General features: G+C 40.8%; 1 protein-coding gene across 2 annotated transcripts in view; it reads right to left on the reverse strand.

Annotated features, from left to right (window-relative positions):
• Positions 1-2,053: 2,053 nt before the first annotated feature.
• LOC121380456 (serine/arginine-rich splicing factor 7-like) overlaps positions 2,054-23,798 on the reverse strand; it is a 29,152-nt gene continuing 7,407 nt past the window's right edge. For both annotated transcript variants that reach the window (XM_041509273.1, XM_041509274.1), the window contains exons 3-5: positions 10,478-10,690; positions 5,677-5,799; positions 2,054-3,113 (exon numbers count right to left, since the gene is read on the reverse strand). In XM_041509273.1, the coding sequence (XP_041365207.1) occupies positions 3,071-3,113; positions 5,677-5,799; positions 10,478-10,690 (379 nt within the window). In that variant the 3' untranslated portion in view covers positions 2,054-3,070. The remainder of the gene's footprint in view (positions 3,114-5,676; positions 5,800-10,477; positions 10,691-23,798) is intronic.

The following is a 23,798-nucleotide window of genomic DNA, read 5'->3' on the forward strand; positions in this document are numbered from 1 at the left end:
TTTTAACAGCATTTGGCTATACTCGTTACCACCCTCAAAATGTATTCTCCACTATAAAACTGTTAAGCGGGCCGTTTCATGGATGTAGTCTACATCGGGGAGTGACCGATTTGTTATATAAAAAGGTAGATTTAGGATAATTTTAATACAGACCTCTCAACCTCGAGGCACTGGAAACCTGGATACTGAAACCCAAAAACCTTGAGATTTCAGTAAAAACCTGAGACTGACCTATTCATACATAATCAAGTGCTAAGCAAAATAAAGTCGTCGTTCTTTTGTGTAGAAAGCAATATAAGTACAGCACGAGTTTAATAACACACCATTTAATGTTCTTTGTTACAGCTACGTCACGAGTACAAACTCTTGACGAGAATGCGAGACCGATAGCGATAACCTTATTTGGCATTGATCTTCTAAATATGAACCGTTGTGTCCAGTCCTCTCATTTTGTTTATTTCTTGCCGGTCTGGCCGAGAACGCGACTGACCAAGAACAGAAATTGTTATTATTACAATGGATTTTTATCGCATGAGAAAAACCGTGAGATTTTCGCGGCTTACCGCGAGATTTTGCTCAAAACCGCGAGACTTAAGAGGTCTGTTAATGGGATCCTAATGCATGTGCTTGCTTAATTTGTTAAAGCTAGACTAATTAAAAATATATAGAGGTCACAGCAGGCTGGCGACACCCCCACGCCTAAATTCCGTGCCTCAACCGTAACATGACCAAGTCGACATCTTAAAGACATTATTAAACCGGTTATTTTCCTTCATATACTTACCATTTGTGACACCAAATACCCGACGTGTATTTTTGTGCTAGGGTGTCGTTAAACATTCATTCATGAACAGCTTATTTTCGAATCATCACACTAAATAATTTAGATCACCGACAATTTTGAAATCTTCCATAGCGGTGCAATATAGGTAAACGTGATGTAACGATGTGGAGCGAAATTGGTCTCAACCAGTTAACCTGGGACCTATGGCATTGGTAGCAGGAATGGAATTACTGCTCAGCAGCACATAGGCCAGGTTCCACATCCTCATATTGTCTCATTTTCCTCCAACCCACCAAGTGTCCTTAAGCAACACATTATTCTGACCATGGCCTGGCTACAGCTCCAATGTGAATGCAATTAAAACCTAACCTGGTTTACTGGAGCAGTCCAAAGAGGTTCTTCCCAAGACACCTCTACTTCAACAGGCTATTCTCTAGGCTCAGAACATCTTCAAGGCCAGTGTTATCATATCCCACCCATTTCAAATATTTAACTTCATAGCCATAGATTATAAAAAACAACATCAAGCATTCTTGAGAACTTTTAAATCAACACGTCCCCTATTCCTCTACCAGGACACAAATTTTCTCCCAAGTTCAAGGGCCGTAACTGTTAAAAATGAAAGTCAATCGTTACGACAAAATTATTCCTAAGAAATATAAGATCCCAGAAATTTTTAATGAACCTGAAATCCAGACGAGAAGACGGAATTGCAGGTATTTCAACACCTTGAATTTGAAAACTTGATTGTAACGGTATGGTACACAATGAAAACACTAAATTTCTTGGGGCAATGCTAAAAGAAAAACGCAGAGAAAAAACAAAAAAAGTATTAAAAACAAATGTTCTTATCTCCAAAGTCCAAAGCCCATAACTGTCAAAAATGGGTAAATCGCTAACAAACAAACCTTGTTCTGTAAATGATAAAGCTACATACCTAATTTCAGCCAATATCTCTAGGCATTATGATAAAAAACCAAACAAACAAGACCGGAAAACTATATGCGAGACCGACAAAGACAAAGACCTATAGTGCCCTCCAGATGGACTGGTACAGGACTAAAAAAACAAGAGCGTTTAGTTAACAATAGTGGATAACATATAATAGCTAAAGAGTATAGGGAAACATTGGAGATTAACTAAAATGTGTCAGGCAGTACATAATAGATGCTGATGTTAATGAATTCAATATACAATTCTGTTAAAGTATACCTTTGTGAGATGTGGTATAGGTTACTCTTCCACAATAGCACAAATAATAATAAAAAGAACAATCACAACATTTTATTGTTAAATGAAACATGTAATGATACAATTTACATAATTGTGAATGTGCAAATGATGAAAATAAAAAGATTTAAAAAAAGAATTGTTTTTAAAATGGATAGATGAAGCTGAAATTGGTATGCCTATTACAAACATTACAGCACATATGAACTGAAAACATTCAAGAAGTATACATGGTTTACAATATTGGTGAACTAAATTATGGCCATCTGCACCAAAACCAAGGCTCAAAATGCCGAGAATCAATTTGGACAGTGTGAAGTCTGTTAGTTAAGGCCATCGGAATAAGCTCAAGGATTACATGACAGTACACCAATAAAAATATTCTATAGTATATAGCAATATGTCAACACTATTTAGTTTACATAAAATGTGTAAAATTGATAGAAATACATGTGGTCTAGAACTTTTTTTTATTACCTGACATTTTCATCTAGATTGAAATTTGAAAAAAAAGTAGTTTAATGACAGATTAAAATTTGAAAGATTACTTTCCACTCCAAATATTACACCTTGAGCACCAATATCATCAAAACACACCAATATACAAAATATTTGTTTCATCTAACTCTTGACCCCCACTGTGGAATTTTTATTTGTTCTTATGAACTCTACCAGTTAATGTTAAAGATAATTTACTTTTTAAAAATCTTAACTAATTTTGGATATTGGAAAAAATCAGTCTTCAAGCAGTACCAAAATACATGGCTCAAAAAAATACTAAATGCACAAATTTTTTTGGTAAAATAAAAATTACGTACTTTTCTAAATATTTCAATGAAACAAATCTGAAACTTTTCATGAGTGACTTATGAACATGAAATACAAAAAAAAATGAAACAAAACGTAACCATGCAGGTGTAAAATATCAACTGACACAAACTGCCAAAGGATATCTACAATTTGTCTTGTAATGATTAAAGTACTGTACACAATATAACATGTGACGTCGTAAACCACTTCGCGTTCTCTCCATCTTGCTCTTGTAGTTTACCTAGCTCAGTCTGCATGGTCATCCTTGCGATCATCGCGTGATCGGGATCTGAAAATAAAACCTAAAATTATAACCAAGACCATTTTATGTAAGCAACTTCGGCAAAATGTGTCAGTCACGTTACAAAACACCCCCCCCCCCCCCCCACCAAAATTAAATCTCAAACACATCGTAAATCTACATAAGTCTTAAGTGTCAGTTTGGTGCTTAGATTATTGAAATATATTAATTTTTGACACAAATGTGTGATGGAATTTTAACATTGTTTGGAGAAAATGGCCGCAAAAGAAACTAATATACACATTTGATGGTAGTTATTGTGAATACAATGTTCAAATTTCCTCAAATGATTATACTTTCAAAATATAGCACTTGCATCAACTTGGTGTTTTTGTGTAATTTTTACCATTTCAAAAAAAAATTCAGTATATTTTATTTTGATTGTTAGTATATTTAACTGCATTTATTCTGTACGTGTGTAATCTATGGATGTTACAAATTTCAAGATTATTAATAAAGCACTTCCAGGTATATTCATTAACGTTTGAACAAACTCATTTTCCATCGAAACATTTCAAATGAAATATGCTTAAATGGTTCAGACCTAGGTACTTATGGAAAGCACTGAACATTTACCAAAAATAAAGACATGTTAACATTGGATATGATTATCCAAATTTCAACAATGCCCGGTGCAAATCATCCGAGACCAGTGACGACCTCACAATCCATGGGCTGTAATCAATTAACCAAGATGTCAACTAGACAACAAACACATTTTGTTTATGGTTAGTTCTTGATAGATTCATACTGGCTTTGAGAGATTGTATGAAAAAATGAGAAACCCCATTCACCCCTAAACATTCTCAATGTACCTGCTCATTCTGGGGCTTCGACTTGGCTACATCCCGGCCCCCACTGCTAATAAACATTCTCAATGTACCTGCTCATTCTGGGGCTTCGTCTTGGCTACATCCCGGCCCCGACTGCTAATAAACATTCTCAATGTACCTGCTCATTCTGGGGCTTCGACTTGGCTACATACATTCTCAATGTACCTGCTCATTCTGGGGCTTCGACTTGGCTACATCCCGGCCCCAACTGCTAATAAACATTCTCAATGTACCTGCTCATTCTGGGGCTTTGACTTGGCTACATCCCGGCCCCAACTGCTAATAAACATTCTCAATGTACCTGCTTATTCTGGGGCTTCGACTTGGCTACATCCCGGCCCCAACTGCTAATAAACATTCTCAATGTACCTGCTCATTCTGGGGCTTCGACTTGGCTACATCCCTCCCCCAACTGCTAATAAACATTCTCAATGTACCTGCTCATTCTGGGGCTTCGACTTGGCTACATCCCGGCCCCAACTGCTAATAAACATTCTCAATGTACCTGCTCATTCTGGGGCTTCGTCTTGGCTACATCCCGGCCCCCACTGCTAATAAACATTCTCAATGTACCTGCTCATTCTGGGGCTTCGACTTGGCTACATCCCGGCCCCAACTGCTAATAAACATTCTCAATGTACCTGCTCATTCTGGGGCTTCGACTTGGCTACATCCCGGCCCCAACTGCTAATAAAATTCTCAATGTACCTGCTCATTCTGGGGCTTCGACTTGGCTACATCCCGGCCCCAATGCTAATAAACATTCTCAATGTACCTGCTCATTCTGGGGCTTCGACTTGGCTACATCCCTCCCCCAACTGCTAATAAACATTCTCAATGTACCTGCTCATTCTGGGGCTTCGACTTGGCTACATCCCGGCCCCAACTGCTAATAAACATTCTCAATGTACCTGGGGCTTCGACTTGGCTACATCCCTCCCCCAACTGCTAATAAACATTCTCAATGTACCTGCTCATTCTGGGGCTTCGACTTGGCTACATCCCGGCCCCAACTGCTAATAAACATTCTCAATGTACCTGCTCATTCTGGGGCTTCGACTTGGCTACATCCCGGCCCCAACTGCTAATAAACATTCTCAATGTACCTGCTCATTCTGGGGCTTCGACTTGGCTACATCCCGGCCCCAACTGCTAATAAACATTCTCAATGTACCTGCTCATTCTGGGGCTTCGACTTGGCTACATCCCGGCCCCAACTGCTAATAAACATTCTCAATGTACCTGCTCATTCTGGGGCTTCGACTTGGCTACATCCCGGCCCCAACTGCTAATAAACATTCTCAATGTACCTGCTCATTCTGGGGCTTTGACTTGGCTACATTCCGGCCCCCACTGCTAATAAACATTCTCAATGTACCTGCTTATTCTGGGGCTTGGACTTGGCTACATCCCGGCCCCAACTGCTAATAAACATTCTCAATGTACCTGCTCATTCTGGGGCTTCGACTTGGCTACATCCCTCCCCCAACTGCTAATAAACATTCTCAATGTACCTGCTCATTCTGGGGCTTCGACTTGGCTACATCCCGTCCCCAACTGCTAATAAACATTCTCAATGTACCTGCTCATTCTGGGGCTTCGACTTGGCTACATCCCGGCCCCAACTGCTAATAAACATTCTCAATGTACCTGCTCATTCTGGGGCTTCGTCTTGGCTACATCCCGGCCCCAACTGCTAATAAACATTCTCAATGTACCTGCTCATTCTGGGGCTTCGACTTGGACTCCTGCTCAGGCTCCTTCGGCGATCAGATCGGCTCCTGCTCCTACGACGACTTCGGCTCCTACTGCGACTTCTGGAAGCACTCTTGGATCGACTCCTTAGATAAATTTTTAAAAAGAACGTGTTCAAAGAAGTGTTTTTGTTGTAGGCAGAGTAAATGACTGACCAACTACAGCACTGAATATTAACTTCAATATTTTATTCAAGTAACAGTGAACTGCAGTCAAAAAAACAATATACTTTAAAAAACAGAAGAGAAAAGTGGTTCGCAAAGACTTGGGGGGTGGGGTGGGGTGGGGGGTGGGGTGGGGTGGGGGGAAATAGTGTTGTCAACAGCAAAACACTGACTGAAAATGACTGCTTCATTATCACAAAGAACACTTAGTCACAAACGCACATAAATACAGTCATGATATAAAAAAGAGAAAATGTCCCAATCCAACAAATGGATTGAGGCCAGTGCTTAAAGAAACTGTTGGTTTGCTGACACAACTGCAGAAGTGTGTCTGTGGGTTATGGGTTATGTTATCGTTTTTTTCTAAAAATAGTTGGCAATTAAAAATAATATCTAAACTTATGTAGTCACCCGTTTTAAAAGATGCCCTATGAAAAAATAAAACAGTTATCTAATATAACTAGCCAAGAAAACAAGCTTGTAAGAAAATCAAATATTTCAACCCACCCCCACCCCACTAAGACTAACTTTAGGACAACTGAAAAACCAAACCAAACTAGAATTCTGCTTAACGTAATGTCTCCATTACCATATAATAATTGGTGTAATATGCATTTCTTTACCAATTTTGTTTGTCATTTAAAAAAACAAATTTATATTAAAATATTTTTAACCTAGATTTCGATGACTGCTCCAATATATATATATATATATATATCAATATATATATAAAACAAAACAAAACAAAAACCTTGAGAAAGGTAGGTTATTCAACTGTTATTGAAATAATTTCACCTTAAGCAATACAACTTTGTCAGATGACAAATATCAATTATTAGCAACAAAAAAAGACTAGCTTATTTCTTTTAATTTTGAATCACAACACTTTCAAAGTCAACTTGCCTCAAAAACTAACTTTTCGTAATCTTTATCATCAAATGCTTTAAACCAATTCAACAGAATTTAAAAAAAGAAGAAGAGAAATGTTTAAATCTTTTATGTTATTTCGAGCTAGCATTGCCGAAAACCTAACGCCTGTAAAACCCACAAACACATTGCTGATTGCAGACAAGACCTCATCTAGACTTACACAACTTGATGTGATGAGTAATGGAACAATATGGCTGGTCATCTCTATCAACATTCGTTCAGAGAACAAACAATGACGAAATGATGCCGATTCCCATCTAAATGTGACGGACGACTTTTGGTAACAAACGATCGTTCTCTTTTGGGGTCGATATTATTCGCAGATTTTTGGAGTCGTGCTTTGATGTAGGTCAAAGATGACAACTCAAGTGTTGATCAAAATCTGCCGACACCACGAGGCGATCTAAATCTGACGGATGTTATGAAGATCAAAGATCTGAAGGTCATGTGCAGATTCATTACTATCTGGTGTGTCAAGGGGTGTCATTATCAGGTTCGGCAGATGGAGTGTTGCAAGTAGGATGATGGACGACTTATTTCGTGCAGTAATTGTGCTGATATCTGATGCCAGCCTAAGGGCTGGTTAGATCATTGGTATCGGAGCAGTAGTGTGAATGAGTGGTGAAGACTTATTCGTGTAATCTGGGGCCGCGGTTGCAACTGCAAGTCTGTCGCGAAGAGCTGTCTCATCTTTATCTAATGATGTTAAAGTCTGCAATGCAGGGCACAGAAAGAGAGTCAAGACAATGTGGACAGCAAAAGTCTTTAAAAACAGTAAACACCCGTTATCATCTGAACTTGGCAAGCATTATCTTATTGCATAATCATTAATTAAATAGACTAAAACACACACACATATATATATATATATATATATATATATAGACATAAACAGAATTTAAAACAAACCTAAAAAACCACCCCCCACAATTTAGCTACATTTTTGCAAATTATAATTAGGGATGGGACAATTCCGTGGGTTTTTTTTAATTCAATTTTCGATATTTGGTCCACGGTTCAATTTATTTGAGATACATTCTACAAGTCACCATTGCCCATACAGGCATATCAGGTGCAACAGAATCAAGTGCCGTGATTGGCCAAAATATTTTACCGGTCAATGGGATTACCAGCAAAGGTGCTGAAAAGTTTATACATTTACCATAAAAAATAAAAATAAGCCGTAGTACACAAATTGGAAAACGGTGCATCGAATCGTGGGCCTAAAACTGATTTTTGTGAACCGTGATTAATCATCCCTTCCCTAATTATAACAGTGCAATATGCAGTGTGTGTTTCGAGTCTGGGAGCCCGAGGCTCGCAAAAATAACATAGGACTCTCTACCTTGGCTAGCATACGAGTCCGCATGGCTCGTAAAAATTATTTGTACAAATTACATTGATTCTTCGAAATGACAGTCAACATATATCTCGAAATACTGGGAACTAGTCCTGAATAGCGATCTTTCCCATGGTTTCATGCAAAACATTTAGTGTATCTTGTGTATTTAGTGTGACACACGGCAGCACTCACTGGGTTGGTGGCGGGCTCTAAAAATTTGCAAATAGGGAGTCTTTATGACACTTGAATTTTTTAAACCAAAATAGCACATCGATATGTTTTTTTGTTTTGTTTTAAATTATAATTTCCCTTAGCTCAAATTCTGTAACCTAGCTGGTCAATAAAAGTTTTAAGTTCTGTTTACAATCATTACTAGAGTATATTGATTTATCAATCATCACCTATTCAGGGTTTCTGCCAGAGGGCATGGAGGGTAACATTATGTACCCTAAAATCTTGAAAATTAATGGATATATATTTTTTTTTTTTTTTAGATAAATGAGGACTGCTGTTTAAAATTAGTAAAAGTACATTAAATACAGTGTCCAATTTCAAAGCATTTAAAATCAATAACCATCTAGTAGGGGTACTTATTAGCTGTTAAAATTATTTTCTGGCAGAAAGCCTGTCATTGGAAGTCAAACATATGGTAATTCTGACAGGAAACCTGCTACATTTTTACCAATAGTAGCAAACACTCTCTTATAAGCACAATCCCACAGACAGGATAGCAAATACCACATCTTTTGATATATCAATCAAGGTGCCCTGGCTGGAGAAATAGTCAGGCGAGTGATTCACCACTAGGCCACATCCCTCCCCAGCCAAAAGAAAGGCCTGTTTGTTTAACCAGCATCTTATTACATATTGTGTCTTAAAAATTACATCACAGACTGCCTCACTAAACATTTCATTCTGAATGGTTTTAACACCAATTATTTTTAATCAATTACTTTCAATCACAACTCAGAAACCAGTTCATGTTCAGGTAACTATTCACCCAAGATCAAAGTGACTTACAGTCAATGTTGCCACTGGTACACATCTCAGATGAATATAAAATCACGTCTACTTTCATCTGTGCCCAAAACATGGATTTAAACAAATAATTTTTTTTATCACCCACATCAATTTAATTTTCATAATGAACAAATAAATAACACACTGACTGATGGTTTTTGTAACTTATCACAGATAACATTCACTGAATGCATAATATTTTTTATTTCCCCATATATGTATCGTGCTTAAGAAATATTTCCCCCCCCCCCCCCCCCCACACAACTGAGGTTACAGCCATATGAAAGCAGCATGCTTTTATTGTTCGCTCACTCACTACCTTGGTCTTTACAACTACCATACAGTCACTGAAGAGATGGTGCAGTTGCAATAATTAGGGAATAACTACAGTATGTTACATTGGACCTCAAACCACAATCTGATGTTAATGCTGGCTTTACTGGTGCTCGAGTTTTACCGGGGACGCAAATGTGAGTCGGTAAAGCAGACATGTGATAGTAAAACCAGCATTAACATGCACAAATGGTCAAACACAGTACAGATATCCTCATTCCCAATTTCATAAGTAACTTTTCTCATCAACTGTTTCTTAAAAATAATTTGGTTTTGAAAACAATAACCCAAAGACAGTTAACTTTATCCTGACCACTGCCGTTTTTTGATCATTGTACAACACTTCTGTGCCTATATGATCTGTGGATAGGTTTAGATTTCACAAAAACTTAATTATTAAAGCTATCAAATGTTAATACTTAGGGAGAATTGGACCAAAGCAGCAACATTTTATATTTAATACATATCAAAAGTTTAGTACAATTATTCATGTAAAAATCACCTACGACCATAAAAATTATTCAAGATTGAATACACTTAGGATACCTGAAAAACAAGCATTAAAACAAGGGAAGGAACCATTTCATAAAAAAACCTAAACAGCTGACTAATATAGCATACAAAACACAGTATGAATTGTTATATGAAAAAGGTAGTGTAACCAATTATAACATCATTATCAAAAAAAAATTGTTGAAAGCAAGTTCATTTAATAAATTATTCAGTGATTTTTGTTTACTAACACCTTATTCGAGTGCACTGCAGAGGCAAGAGGCTGTACTGCTTGTAAGTGTAAGTAAATAAAATGGGTTTTTGAAAATAAGTTGCAGTAAAACACTTGACAAAAATAAAAAATTACTCAACAAAAGATCAGAATCTGATGTACCCCTGGTAACAAATAGATATTTTCTTTAGATGACCAACACGTATCATGTAGCCGTACACACAAATGACAGTACAAAATGTTGTGCTAACCTTGATCGTTTTCGCCTCCTGCTCAGTCGGTAGCAGTCGTATGCATAGTGTCCTCGCTCGCCACACTCATAACACTTGTCATCAGGGTGGAATGCTTTTCTGCTCCGTGGGGGACCACGGTCCATGCGTCCTCCCCCACCACCTCTCTGCCAGGGCTTCGGCCTCACTTTTCCATTTGAATGTTCCACACGGACACGCGCACCACAGATGGTCCTGTAAATTACAACAGAAGCAGTCTAAGTAATGCGGAACTATATAATTCAGAGAACTCCATTGTATGCATTCAGCGTAGAATAAAAGCATCATTCAGAATTTAGTTTATACGTTGATTCAATCAATTTACTTTTGCAAAATAATGCACTATGTATAGCTCGTAACATTGCAACCGATTTGAGACCATTTTTTAATTTTTGGCGACTAAAGCATTTCATACTATCTATATAACAAGAGTGCTGGTGACGTACATGAAACCGTATAATGTTCAGAGTACCGTATTTGACCGGAAATAAGCCCAGGGGGCCAAGACAACTCATTGTGAGCTTGGCATGGGGTGGGCTTATTCCCAGACAAGGGGCCAGTTTTGTTGAAATTTTTTTTTAATAATAATAATTAAAATAAATAACAATATTTAAATGAACTAGGAAAAAAAACAAAAAACGTTCAGTAGCACAGCTATTAATTAGTGTTCCATTTGTTATTAATAAATAATAATTGTTTATTAATTAAATTGTTTGTTTTTTTACTAGTATCTAATTATCAGAAACACACCTTCTATGTTACAATTACTTACCAGTGCTGTTTATTTACATCCAAAATTTAATGCTGAGAAGACTTAAAACAACAGCAATTAACAACAAACTCAATAACCTATACACACGTTGCTGACACGGGCAGCTAGCTTACACTGCAAAGAATTGTCAATCTAAGGTCATTGTTCTTAGCCAATCAGAATACGGTATTTGCTTAATTAGCATTAACTGCGGACCCAGTGTGGTGGTAAAAATAGACACTGATTTTTAGTTCATACTTGGCTTGGATACTTCCGAGAAATACTGCAGGCATGAAATTGAAAACAATGTTACACACTGTTATTGTTAGACTGCTAAATCTCACTGGTGGTAAAATATTGTGTTACATTTGTGTTTAATTATCTGCAGGAGGTATGACCTTTTAAATGAACTTTGAGCAAACTTGCAATTTCATGTTATTTATAAGGTGACGAAGTTGGGGGTGGGCTTATTTACGAATGAGGGCCTAATTTCTTAAATGCTATCAAAACGGAGGTGGGCTTATTCAAAGACATGGGCTTATTTCCAGTCAAATACGGTATAGACAAATTATTTGATTTATTTGTATTGCAGAGACCTAGTAATTGTATGTGACACACCACTATCCCAAGTTGTTCCTACATGTGAGGTTCGATGGTCCTGTATGCAAGATATGGTCCGGACAAGGATTTACTGTTAGGTGCAGTAGACCATGAAAAGTAGGTCACAGTGACCTAGTAATAGTACGCAAAAACAATGCCATCCCAGGTTGTTCCTACATGTGAGATTTGATGGTCCTGTATGCATGCATCTGTTTGTATTATATGGTCCGGACAAGAAAAAGTTGACAGACAGACATATAGACAGAAAAACGCTATACCATAATACTACCCACAATAAACAGGCGTATAAAAAACAGATGGATCCTAGATGTTAAAGATAACGTAGAGGGCTGAATGTATTTAAACTAAATTACATTAAAGCAGTCGACAATACTTAGCACACTAATTATAGGGATTACTGGTTACTCTCAAAACCAGACACTCATTCTGCACACAACTGGTTTTGATCGAGACTGAGGCCACTGTATAAGCTCAGTTTATGTAGCACTAAGTAACAGGTCCTTAACCTTCTGACCCAGGGCTAGTTCTGGCACTCGCCAAATTCGCCAACTGTGAATTTTGAAAGTGGTTGGTGAATTTTATTTTAATTTGGTGAAAACATTTCATGTAATAATGGACATTTTAAAGAAAATAATTGTTGATTTCTGCTATTTTTCAAGTTTAATAGACAATTTGGCAAAATATTTTGCTCACGCAGAGCTAGCCCTGTGATCAATGCAGACGAGATATCTCGCCCGAAGGTCAAGCCAGTCGACATACTGTAGACTGAATAGAGTGCATTGCCCAATTCATATTTCCCGCCGTTTTGCACACGACACTCACCAGAATCGATTTATTAACAGGAAACTGAAGGCAACTTGGCTTCCTTAGTCTTTAAATTTAGATTTTTCACTGTAAAATGCCATGGAACAATGGCGGCACACCGCAGTCATTTTCAGGGATCGATAGCCGATTGTAACAGCCAATTCGATAATAAAATTTGATCGTTTTACCAAAAACGAAAATCACCAAATATTGGGATATGAATCGTAGTTGGGTTTTTTAAAAACAATTCTGGTCAGAAAACCACTTATGGGAATAATGGACAAATATTGGACAGCTGGCCACAAATGTCCTAAGTAAATGCGATTTAAAAAAACATTTTGCCTAATTTTAATCAACATTAACTGATCTAAAATATTATTCAAATTTGAAAAATCCACGAAAATAATACTTTCTGATTCAAATATCAACTTTATTTTATATATTTATAAAACATATATGTGAGCAAAAATTATAAACTTGTACACACTCAACGTGGATTTTGTCAAAAATTAATCCAGTAGTCTAAAGGTTAAAGGGACAGACCCTAGTTTTTAAACACTACGGCATATTTTTAGTTTAGTTTATGATCACTGAAATCAAACCTTACTTTATTGTTTAGATTATCCATTTCTGTACAACAAGAGTTTTTCTGTCCTGGTGTTTCTAATACCACAGAATGCATTTTTTAATATTTTTAAACACTAACGTGCGTCTGAGAAGTAACAGTTATGGAGTAGAGTTTTAGTCTATTATTTTTAACGGTATTTTACCCTTTCAACTTCACACTCGTTTCATTCTCTTGTAACATTATATAAATGTGTTACAGGTTTGTAACTTAACCAAACTTGTCTCCATTTTTACGGGTTGAAACTAGGGTCTGGGCCTTTAAGCTTTGCTGCATTTAGCCAAAATCTATGAGAGACTTTTTAGGCCAGCTACATGCATAATGCTGGTAACTTTCTTCATTCAAATTCTGGCAGTTTAAGCAAAATTCTGGGATTCACAAATCATGGAATTTTGTAAAATATGCAGCATGCATGCACTGAAATAGGGACATTAACTTAATGATATGCAGAACTCCCCAAATTATTATTAGGTCAAACCCTGCCATTTAAGGGGAACCATCATTCTGGCTCCACATCACTGCCTCAATGACAACAATGAAAACAAATAATGGGCTTTTGGTTCCATGATTTTGAAAACGCTACACCGGAAGAGTGTTTTCTATGAAATACAGATCTTTAGTACCACGATTTTGCCGACATGCAACCGGAAATGATGATTTCTGTGAAATAGAGAGATTTGCCGTTTCAAGATGTTGCCAACACGTTGCAGGAAACAATGGTTTCCGTGACATATAGATGTCTACATCCCAGAGCTAACAAATGACACAAACATGTACTGAATCAACCAGGTTACAACAGGGTTTGGCCAAATGACGTCAGTCGTAGTAACTGTCAGGAATAGGTGATAATTAGTTCAAATAACTGTTTACGTTTGTTATCGACCTGAGCAAAAGTATGACAATGAACATCATGAACAGAATTAAAATTGAGACTCTGGGTTGAATAGCAAATACCAAGAATACAATATTTAGAATAGTGATTGAACCCAAACGTTCGAAATAGGCACTTGTCCGTTTGTCTTGACAAATGAATTTCTGTTTGGTCAAGAACAATATGTACCGTAATGGTTGTGCAATTGACTTTTAAAAAAACCCCATCTTCAATGCAGTTTCATTTTGAGTAAATGAAAATATCGTCCTCGAAAAACAAAAAACATTTATTTGGACATGAGAAAATATTGGCGAAGTATATTTTTTTTTATGTACTTGCAGGACTCGAACTTAATGATGGCACCGACAGCAATAGGCGTAGTTGAAATATAAATATAAATATAAATTGACAAAGGTAAAAATCATCACTTCTCAATAATGATAAAATGTATACACCTAATGCAGGGGTGAGAATGACAAATTTCAAAACCAGCTGAAACGTTTGTGAGACATGTACACAAGGGTGCAATGTCTACGCATTACAATAACAAAACTGACATCTTTGTTTGATTATTTGGGAATCTTAAGGGATTTTTTCACCACCCTTTTCAATCTTTAAAATTTCAATAAATTTTATCCTTTCCCCCTTTCTTAATTGACACAAACTGAAATAAAAATAACATTTAGTCACTTGATTTTTACATGAAATTTGAAGATATTTAAATGGACTGTCTATGGTGGGTTTGGGGGCATGTTTGTCTGGCAAAATTTGAAATATAGTCTGAAACAATTTCTTTTATTTTTAGTGATTACTTTGTACTATTTTACGGTGAATTTACTTTGTAATAATGTGCATAGTAATGAAGTTTAAAAACATTTTTGATTTTCAAGATAAGTCCAATAATTTAAAGATACTAACCTTATAATTAAATATCTGTAAATTTCCTGAACATAGTACAGTGTATATATAATTAAATGCATTCACATATCTTCAGTTGTTCTATCATTAACATTGTCGACAGAATAATAAACCATATAAATACACTCGTTTTAGTTAGTATCTGCTCACATCTGTGGGGACAGAGTAATTCAACCAAGCATCTTTTTCTTGTTGCTCATTTGAATTATTTTTTCCTTCACATTTTTAAAGCATATATATATATATATATATATATATATATATATATATATATATATATTAGAAAATTTGTTTCTAATTTTCATTATTATTCATACTTACCTAGTGCTAGCACAACAAATATGCTATTCAACCTGAGTCATACCTACACACTGCAGAATTCTCTCCCTTGCCAGATATGCGCAATGCTATCCTTGCACGGGCTACCTGTAACTTCATTCTCGGTTCAAAGTCCACCCACCGAGGGAAAGCCTCATAGGGGTGGGTGGGAGGTATAGTTTGTTGTGCTAGCACTAGGTAAGTATGAATAATAATGAAAATTAGAAACAAATTTTCTAATAGTCTTATTCAACTTACTGTGCTAGCACAACAAATATGCTATAACGGACGTGCAATGACACCGTTAGAGCACGTGAATTCAACATTAATGGGAGGAGGTAAGAAAATAGAGGACTTACCCGTACCCAAAAAGCTCCTTTGAAGTAATGACATGGAGATAGGACGAACCACGACATACGGTAACAAGGAGTCAAAAAAACTTTTGGGAATAAAAAGGGGCTTCCCAAAAGAAAAACTCATCCCCATGAAAGGGAGGAAAAAACATCTCCCCAGGGAGAGGAAACGGTAGACAACACTACAAAAAACCCCATCCCTCAGAAAAGAGTGGAGTGTTAAACATGTCCGAAGCGTGAATCGATGGCAGTCGGACGGAAAAGAGGTCGACCCCTTTCCGTTGCCCTGCGCACAGACAACAAGTTGAGCCGCAATGACTGTCTGGATCCTACGCGTACCGTCAGGACCAACCGCCATATCCCGGAAATAGAAACGGTCAAAAGTGTGCCGTCCTTTCCAAACCCCTGCATTCATGACCTTTATAATATCTAAAGAGTCATGAAAATTCAGGGAAGCAGAAATGGCTCGGATCTCATGTGGTTTAACAGAGAAATTCCGTAACACATGATCACCCGCCATCTCATATGCTAGCTTGATGGTAGCTGCTATCCATCGAGACAAAGCATTTTTTGTGACATCACCCGGCCTAATGGTATAAGAAATAAACAATCTCTTTTTACCCTGCCGCCGGTTTTTCGTACGCTGCAAAAAATAATACTTCAATGCTCTCACCGGGCAAAGAAGTCTATCCGAGCTATCAGATGACAGTGTATGAGATAAACTGTAAATGACAGTAGGTGGAAACTCTTCCCCTGGAGACTGGTTTTTAGCAACAAAGATAGGGTCGGTACGTAAAGTGACAGACCCGTCCGAATTGTAATCAACCAAGTCATGCAAAAAAGCATGTATCTCACTGATCCGACGACAAGCTGCCAGTGAAACCAGAAACAGAGTCTTCCACGTCAAGGCACGAAGACTAGCAAACCTCAACGGCTCATAAGGCGCACCCTTAAGAGCATGTAACACCAGAAAGACATTCCATTTCGGAATAATGGAAGGTCGTTCAACCGTGGATTGTAATGATTTAAGTAAATCAAGCAACACCAAGTTGGTAGAAAAGTCACGACATCCACACTGTTTAAGAGTAGTGAAAATCGCAGCTCTGTGACTTTTCACTGTCGTGACTTTAAGTTTCCTTTCTTGGACCAACGCCAGAAAGTACTCCGCTAAATCGTTGACAGTAGGCGATAAGGGATCGAAATCCTGTGCGTTCGCCCAACGAACCCACATACGCCAGTGACACTGATAAACCGACTCGGTAGATTTGCGCTTTGCTGAAGAGACGAGATGCGCAATTCTTGTCGAAAAACCTCTGCGTCGCAAGGAAGCCCTGATAACCTCCACGCGTGAAACCGGAAGACCTCCGGCTTCGGATGCCACACCGTCTGACTCAGTCGCTGGCTGAGTAGATCGGACAACACTGGTAATCGGAACGGGACTGCCAGCAACAGTGACAGGAGCTGTGAAAACCAGGGCTGCGCCACCCACAGAGGAGCTATCAACGTCATGTGACAAGGTTCCTGGACCACTTTGGTCAACACCTTGCCGAGTAAGACAGGAGGAGGGAAGGCATAAAAATCCAGTCCCGTCCAATCCATACTTAACGCGTCGTACTCCAACGCCAATGTGTCCGGTACCGGGGACACGAACACCGGCAATTGGTTGTTCAACCGTGTGGCAGCAAACATGTCCACCTGTGGACTGCCCCACACCCGAAGAACCGCTGCGACCACCCCTTTGTTCAACATCCACTCCGTCTGAACAGGGGTATGTCGACTGAGGGCATCTGCTAACACATTCACCGATGAAGGAATGTGTTTCGCCCACAGAGTGGTCCCTAGTTGGTCGCAGAATTCCAAAATCACAAGAGCTTTGCGACCCAAAGTCTCCGATTTGGTTCCACCCCAACGATTGAGATATGCCACTACCGACGTATTGTCGCATCTCAACAGAATTCGACGGTGTCGAAGAACACACCGGAAATGAAGACAGGCACGATGCACTGCCTCCATCTCCAAACAGTTGATATGAAGCTTCCTCTCGGAAAGATTCCATACCCCTGAAATGTGTTGATCCAACAGATGCGCCCCGTACCCGTGCAGCGACGCATCCGTGAACAGGATCAGATCCGGAGCAGGGGGGTGCAATGGAACCGATAGGGACATGCACTTGTCCGACAGGCACTCCTGTATCGGATGAGTGAACCATGGGCCCAGAGGCACTATCGTGTCCCAATTGTGACCGTCCCACCGTGGGGACAAATGCCACTGGAGTGGTCGTTTGAATCGTCTGAACCGCACGATCAATGAGGCCAGAGATTCGAGGTGGCCCAACACCACGTGGAGAGATCGTACCGTAGTACTTTTCTCCCCCATCAAACGTCGCGCCGACGTTTGGAAATTGTGGATACACGCATCTGTGGGACGATCCGACGCTACCACAAGATCGAAGACCACTCCGAGATATGTGAAAATCTGAGCCGGCGTTAACTCCGATTTCACCCAATTGGGAATAAAACCCAATTGGAGGATCGTGTCCAAAACCAACCCGACATTGGTCTGACACTCCTGTTGCGACGAAGCTGGGATCAACCAATCGTCCAGATAGGTATGCATTCGAACCCCTAACAAATGAACATGACCTACCACCGCTTTTACCACACGTGTAAAAGCATGGGGACTCGTCGCCAAACCGAACGGGAGCACACGAAACTCGTACGCTTTCCCGTCGAACAGGAAGCGCAGAAACTTCCAAAACGCCTTGTGCACCGGGACATGGAGGTATGCGTCTTTCAGATCGAATGACGCAGCCCACTCCCCAATTTGAAGCAGGTTCCGGACCGAATGAACCGTTTCCATTTTCATGGAAGGAACATCGACGTAGACGTTCAGTGGCTTCAAATTTAGGATTGGTCTCCATTCCCCATTTTTCTTCCGGGCGAAGAAAAGATGAGAATAAAATCCCGGAGTGTCCAGACTGACTCTCTGGATGGCCCCTTTGTCGAGAAACTCGGCAATCATACTCTCCACTAAAACGCGCCGATCCACGGACGGTAACGGCGGCATTCTCGGAGTGGAAGTAAGAGGGGGGCTCGAAGAAAAGGGTATTTTGTAACCGTGTCGAACGACCGACAGAACCCAGGGGTCGAGACCAGGCAGCTTGCACCAATTTCGAAGGAAATGGCGGAGCCTGCCCCCCACGGGTATGGTTGCTAACGGTACCTCCGAAAGCAACTGCCGATCGTTCACGTACCCTCACCCCAACCGCTTACCACCCGTAGGCGCAACGCCTTTGGTGGACTGAGAATGGAACGCAGTACGACAGGAGGCGGCTTGAACCCCGAAAACGTGGACCGACGTTTACCAGAGGTTGAGGGTCGAGTGTTCGGGACTGGTCGCGACAAATCCTTGTCTAGGACAATATTAAAATCGGGACCGAAAAGTAAATTTTCCCGTACCAAACGTGTACGAAAAAACGTCTTCGCAACGTTTGACGCACTCAAACCCGCCAGGTAATGGTCACGCCGTAACAAAAGACTGTTCGCAAACAATCGGCCAGATAACTGAGCGATATGCTTAGAGGCTTTTGACGCAGCCTCCAAACAGCCTTTCGCCATCGCAGGAAGGCTCTCGACAGCCTTATCCAAGCCAAATAGGAACGTACCTAAATGGTTATTAACCTGGAACATCGACTCAGCCAGCCGTTCGAACGATTCCAGATCCGCGATTGGCAATGACACATGCGGCGATGGGGAACAAGCTCGGACACTAGCGGGAACGACCGCCGGATGTTCGAGAAAATCCGCCCCCAACGTCTCATAGGAGTCGGCACGAAAAATGCGCGCTCCCGTTTAGATTTTCCCTGTAGGCAGTGCCGTTGGGTACTCATCAACACCCACTCCCAGGATACGATCACTGCCAGTGATCAACACATCAATGTCACAAAGTGAACTGTGCGCCTCCTGTGCAAGTGGTAAACCCGACTCCTCACGAGGTGTGACCAAATTCAAAGAACGGTTCCCGAAGGAGACACCCTTGAATGTAGGCTGGGCCTCAACCTGAGGTATAGCGTCCCCGCATACCTGTCGGACCTGGTCCCTGACAAAAGCCAGAACCGCCGGATAATCGCACTCCTCCTCTACCTCCGAACCGAAGTGAGAGAGAGCTGGGTCAGCGACAGAATCCGGTCCAACCGACGCTTCCTCTGAAGCCAGGTCACTGTCCACTGGATCCCGAAGATCGATATGGACTCCTCCCCCTAATCGAGACGCCCCTGGGGCAGCGTCTCCCGAGACGGAAACAATAGGAACCTAACGACAATCCCTAACTGCATCGTCAAACTGCTGTCGAGACGCAGTTTCTGCTGGTTTTGGCGGAAAACCGGGGGGGGGGGGGGGGGGGGGGGGGGGGGGGGGAAGAGAAATGGGAGCTGCACCCGACGGTCCCGTCTGCGAAAGCAATGATCCCAAATGAGGCGAAGCGTTCAAAAATTCCACAAAACTCCGAAACAACGTTTCCTGAAAGCCTAACGGTCATTCCTGTGCCAAGTGCGGAACGGTCGGAGTTTGCGGCCACAGAGTACCCCCAGCCGAGTAAAGTCGAAGAGGTAGGGACCAAAGACGGTGCAAACTGTGAGGAGATGTCCGTTGCTACCGAAGTCACCGGACCCTTGGGGTAAACATATGCAAACGGAGGACCCAAACGGGATGAGTCCTCCACCCAACGGTAAACATCGGTCGGGATGCCATCAGAGACGGATCCCGGCATCGGAACAACTGGCTCAGTTCGAAGCAAACTGGCAGAACTCTCCTCGGGCCTTGAGAATGCTGAGGTGCCGAAGCGACTGTCAGCAATCGAAGGCAAAGTCGGGGCCACCTGCTCTGCGGACGAAGCAGTGGACCTATGCACAACGGAGTGCATGTGCTCGGTAACCGATGAAGTCGTCAAAACCGGTGCCGCGACGACTCCACCCTGCCCCCCTTCTGTTTGTAAAGGTAACCGTAACGACGATGGCGACGAAGCCACACAAACAGAAGAAGGCGCCGTCACTAACGAAGACGGCTCACGTACCACGGTCACAATAGATAGCCCGGGGGGGGGGGGGGGGGGGGGGGGGGGCGCGCGCGCGCGCGCGCTCCCGAAGTATCTGTAACTGTACTCGTAACACGGACCGAAGAAGAAACACCCTTGTGTTTCCCCCCTTTCCGGACACTTTTCGAAGTGTCTACAGACTTATGGGACCTACCCACTAAGTCCGACTTGCCGACTACTGCCGAAGCAGACGACAAGATTTTGCTGGTACCCGAAACCTGAGTCTGCGAACCGAAATGAACCCACTGGTCAGGAGACCACGTGGCGCAGATCTCACACTGACGGTCTTGAGAACAAGACCGACAGTCCGGACACAACACGTGTGTGTCTTTACGTCGTAAAGGAAATGGACAACCATCTCGCGCACAAACTTTCCGTGCGCTAGCTGTCAACGAACTCGCGTCGGACATGGTAAATTCAACACAGAATTCCCAACTACCAACCGCATGTCAAGTTCAACCAAAAAAACAAACACAAAATTACAAGTAAAGAAAACTTTTTGCCAAAGCTTAACAGGTATTAACAGGTGGACTGCAGAATTGAGAATGAAGTTACAGGTAGCCCGTGCAAGGATAGCATTGTGCATATCCGGCAAGGGAGAGAATTCTGCAGTGTGTAGGTATGACTCAGGTTGAATAGCATATTTGTTGTGCTAGCACAGTAAGTTGAATAAGACTATATATATATATATACACACACACACACACACATATATACATACACACACACACACACACAAAATTCCTATGCCATATGGCTATACTCAGTAGCGACTCTTCACAAATGTCTGTCAGTCTGTTTCTGCTTACAGATACAAATTTCAGAATTAACCACTGCCTCTCATTCCCAAAATTAAATTTCTAGCCTTGTTACATACTTTGTGCCGTAGGCTACCATATATGCATGCTACAGAAATGGTATAACTTTGGCAATTATGTTACCATTTCATTCAATGAAAATTAAACGATTTGAACCTAAATTATCAGTTATAGTGGAGAAACTGCTACACATTAAATAAAACTAGAAATCTGGTGAAAATGAAAATTAAACAAAAAATCTGGCATAGCCCATTTTCATTTTAAACGGAAGCAACTAAATGTCAAGAATATGTTAATGAATGCGCTTGGGAATACATTCCTTGTACATACTTTCGAATATGCCCACAATCAGAATCTACCACATTCGTAAGAGATCGGAACACCGAAACCTGCCGAAGTCTTCCGAATAATATGTCGAATTAACTGAAAAATACCTTCTTCCTGTTGCACTGTACGAAGGCGACCGAGTGAGAATTTTCTCGTGAAATCAAAGCAAATATTTGTTATATCAATGAAATTAAATCAGTGACCTATTTACAAATCTGCAAGCACATACCTCACCCCCTTAGAAAAAAACTCCTCGGATTTACATCCATCTTAAAACTGACCAATTTGGTCCCCAAAATGAGGATTTCAGCGGATTCGCCTCACCCCTGCTATATTCAGTGTGTTACGGTCAAGGCCTACGTTATTACTTACCCTCCTACCAGTGTGCTACGGTCAAGGCCTACGTTATTAGACTTAGCCTCCTACCAATGTGCTACGGTCAAGGCCTGTTATTAAGACTTACACTCCTACCAGTGTGTTACGGTCAAGGCTTCGTTATTACTTACCCTCATACCAGTGTGCTACGGTCAAGGCCTACATTATTACTTACCCTCCTACCAGTGTGTTACGGTCAAGGCCTACGTTATTAGACTTGCCCTCCTACCAGTGTTAAGGTCAAGGCCTACATTATTAGACTTACCCTCCTACCAGTGTTACGGTCAAGGCCTATGTTATTAGACTTACCCTTCTACCAATGTGCTATGGTCAAGGCCTATGTTATTAAGACTTACCCTCCTACCAGTGCACTATGGTCAAGGCCTACGTTATTACTTAACCTCCTACCAGTGTCTTACGGTCAAGGCTTCGTTATTACTTACCCTCATAACAGTGTGCTACGGTCAAGGCCTACGTTATTACTTAACCTCTTACCAGTGTGTTACGGTCAAGGCTTCGTTATTACTTACCCTCATACCAGTGTGCTACGGTCAATGCCTACGTTATTAGACTTACCCTCCTACCAGTGTGTTACGGTCAAGGCCTACGTTATTAGACTTGCCCTCCTACCAGTGTGTTACGGTCAAGGCCTATGTTAAGACTTACCCTCCTACCAGTGTGCTTCGGTCAAGGCCTACGTTATTAGACTTACCCTCCTACCAGTGTGCTACGGTCAAGGCCTGTTATTAGACTTACCCTCCTACCAGTGTGTTACGGTCAAGGCCTATGTTATTAAGACTTACCCTCCTACCAGTGTGTTACGGTCAAGGCTTACGTTATTAGACTTGCCCTCCTACCAGTGTGTCTTACGGTCAAGGCCTATGTTATTAAGACTTACCCTCATACCAGTGTGCTACGGTCAAGGCCTATGTTGTTAAGACTTACCCTCATACCAGTGTGTTACGGTCAAGGCCTACGTTATTAGACTTGCTCTCCTATCAGTGTTACAGTCAAGGCCTATGTTATTAAGACTTACCCTCCTACCAGTGTGCTACGGTCAAGGCCTATGTTGTTAAGACTTACCCTCATACCAGTGTGTTACGGTCAAGGCCTACGTTATTAGACTTGCTCTCCTATCAGTGTTACAGTCAAGGCCTACGTTATTAGACTTACCCTCCTACCAGTGCGCTACGGTCAAGGCCTACGTTATTAGACTTACCCTCATACCAGTGTGCTACGGTCAAGGCCTGTTATTAGACTTACCCTCCTACCAGTGTGTTACGGTCAAGGCCTATGTTATTAAGACTTACCCTCCTACCAGTGTTAGTCAAGGCTTACGTTATTAGACTTGCCCTCCTACCAGTGTGTTACGGTCAAGGCCTGTTGTTAAGACTTACCCTCATACCAGTGTGTTACGGTCAAGGCCTACGT

Source organism: Gigantopelta aegis, chromosome 9 (assembly GCF_016097555.1).
Source record: "Gigantopelta aegis isolate Gae_Host chromosome 9, Gae_host_genome, whole genome shotgun sequence".
NCBI classification, from domain to species: Eukaryota; Metazoa; Mollusca; class Gastropoda; order Neomphalida; family Peltospiridae; genus Gigantopelta; species Gigantopelta aegis.